Below are 2,164 nucleotides of genomic sequence, written 5' to 3' on the forward strand. Positions count from 1 at the left end.
TGTAAGTTCTATAATTAGTTTCTCATGTTTTTAAAAGTATAGAACTAATTAAGGTATAGAACAAAATACTAAACATGCTTAGTACTTTTTTAAATCATCTTATTTTATCATTACAAATATTTAATTATTATAACATCTATCTAAAGAAGCTCTTTCCACTTTATCTAAAGAAAACATTCGACCCATGTGTACTACTAGTCATAACCTATGCATGCGAAACCTAGACACTTAGAACGGACATTCTAAGGAAACTGCAGGTCGTACGACGCTCAGTGGTACGAAATATGCTGGAAATAACCAGGAGAGACCGTAAAAGAATAGAGTGGATACGACAAAAAACCCAAGTCAAAGATGTCATCCACAGAATCAAATCCCTCAAATGGCAATGGGAAGGACACCTGGCAAGAAGGACGGACAACAGATCCAATCGCTTCACGATGTAGTCTTGCAAAGTAGTGATTCCCTGTTGAAAGGACTTCCGTATTATTGAACAGAATTTGATGATCTTCCTGTGTTATTGTGTGTTCGGCCAGGGCTGATTTCTCTGTTTGTCCGAGACGTCCAAGATCTTTTGTGCTCAGTCAAACGTGTATTAATACTACGTTTCGTAGTACCAACATATACTGAGCCACAAGAACACGGAATTCTATAGACCCCAGCGGAGGAGAGTGGATCTCGTGGGTCTTTAGCCGAGCGGAGATGTTCCTGTATCTTTCGAGTGGGTTTGAGGATCGGTTTTATGTTTCTTAATAATTTTCAAATGCGGTGAGAGACCCCTCTGATGTATGGAAGAAATGCTACCCCACTGGGAGGTGTATTTTCTCACTCTTGCCTTTCAACAGGTCTCCTAGGTCTTATGGCTCGTCTGATCGTCTGCTCTCGGTATCCATTGACTTGTAAGGCTCTGTCTAGGTATTGTAATTCCTCAGTGATGTGTAGAGGTTCACAGATTCGGCGGGCTCTGTCAACAAGTGTTTTTATGACCCCTCTTTTTTGACCGGGATGGAGATTTGAATTATTGTGCAGGTAGCGATCGGTATGGGTGTTTTTCCGATACACCTTGTGTCCCAAGCTTAGGTCTTGTCGTCTGCTGACTAGTACATCCAAGAAGGCTAGCTGTGTGTCCTTCTCTACTTCCATTGTAAATTGGATCTTGGGGTGTATGTTATTTAGATGTTGGAGGAAAATATTAAGTTCGTCTATTCCGTGTTTCCAAATTACGAAGGTACCGTCCACATAGCGCAGCCAGCAACTGGGTCTTTTTGTTGCAGTTCTAAGTGCTGTTCCCTCAAATGCCTCCATATAAAAATTAGCTATTACAGGGCTCAATGGGCTGCCCATCGCCACACCATCTTTTTGCTCATAAAATATATTATTTTGCTGGAAATATGTTGTAGTTAGGCAATGATGGAATAGCTTGGTGATGTCATCCGGGAACCTCGACTTATTTGCTCCAGAGCTTGGTCTAGTGGTACGTTGGTGAATAGTGATACGACATCAAAACTAACATATCATCTGGTGTCAGTAGGATGTTTTTGATTTTATCCACAAAATGTCCCGAATCTCTCACAAAAGAATCGGTTTGTCCTATATGCGACTGCATAATGTCCGATAAGTGACGAGCCAGTTCATATGTGGGTGATCCGATGGCACTGACTATGGGCTAAACTTCGGTTTTGTGGATTTTTGGCAACCCATATAGCCTTGGTGGTAAAGCTTCTGTTTTGCATAGCCTCTTCTGCACATCAGGTGTTAAAGAAGACTGTTTTATTAACTGCGTGGTTTGTCGTAGTATCTTGGCAGTTGGATCTCTAGTTAGAATCCTATATATATAGGCTAGAAGTTCTTTATTCTTGTTAGCCAAGTCTCGTCGTGTACGATGTATGCGCTCTCGTAGTAGGGCTTGTTCCATGCGATCGTAAATCCGGTGCGTTTGCGCTGTTCTTATGTTCCTTTTTGATTGCAGAAACTTAGGGATAGTTTCTGTGTCACGGCATCGAAGTAAGAATGTGAGAGTACAAAGTAATCTGGCTTTCTTCTTCGTAAGCAACTCCATTCTCCGTACTTTCACGGCCGGTATTATAACTAATAACGGTTTTGCGGGCTTTTAGGCCGTGGTTGGCTCCATAGCTTTCGACTGCATCTGCGGCAGTCTTCATCAGTG

General features: G+C 41.8%; 1 protein-coding gene across 1 annotated transcript; it reads right to left on the bottom strand.

Annotated features, from left to right (window-relative positions):
• Nucleotides 1–822: 822 nt before the first annotated feature.
• Nucleotides 823–1,341, bottom strand: LOC115880199. Its single transcript, XM_030897686.1, has one exon. It carries the CDS (start codon nucleotides 1,339–1,341, stop codon nucleotides 823–825), a length of 519 nt encoding a protein of 172 aa, XP_030753546.1.
• Between the last annotated feature and the right edge of the window lie 823 nt (nucleotides 1,342–2,164).

The sequence above is a fragment of the Sitophilus oryzae genome, unplaced genomic scaffold (genome assembly GCF_002938485.1).
Source record: "Sitophilus oryzae breed Bouriz unplaced genomic scaffold, Soryzae_2.0 scaffold_1000_pilon_pilon, whole genome shotgun sequence".
Lineage (NCBI taxonomy): Eukaryota > Metazoa > Arthropoda > Insecta > Coleoptera > Curculionidae > Sitophilus > Sitophilus oryzae.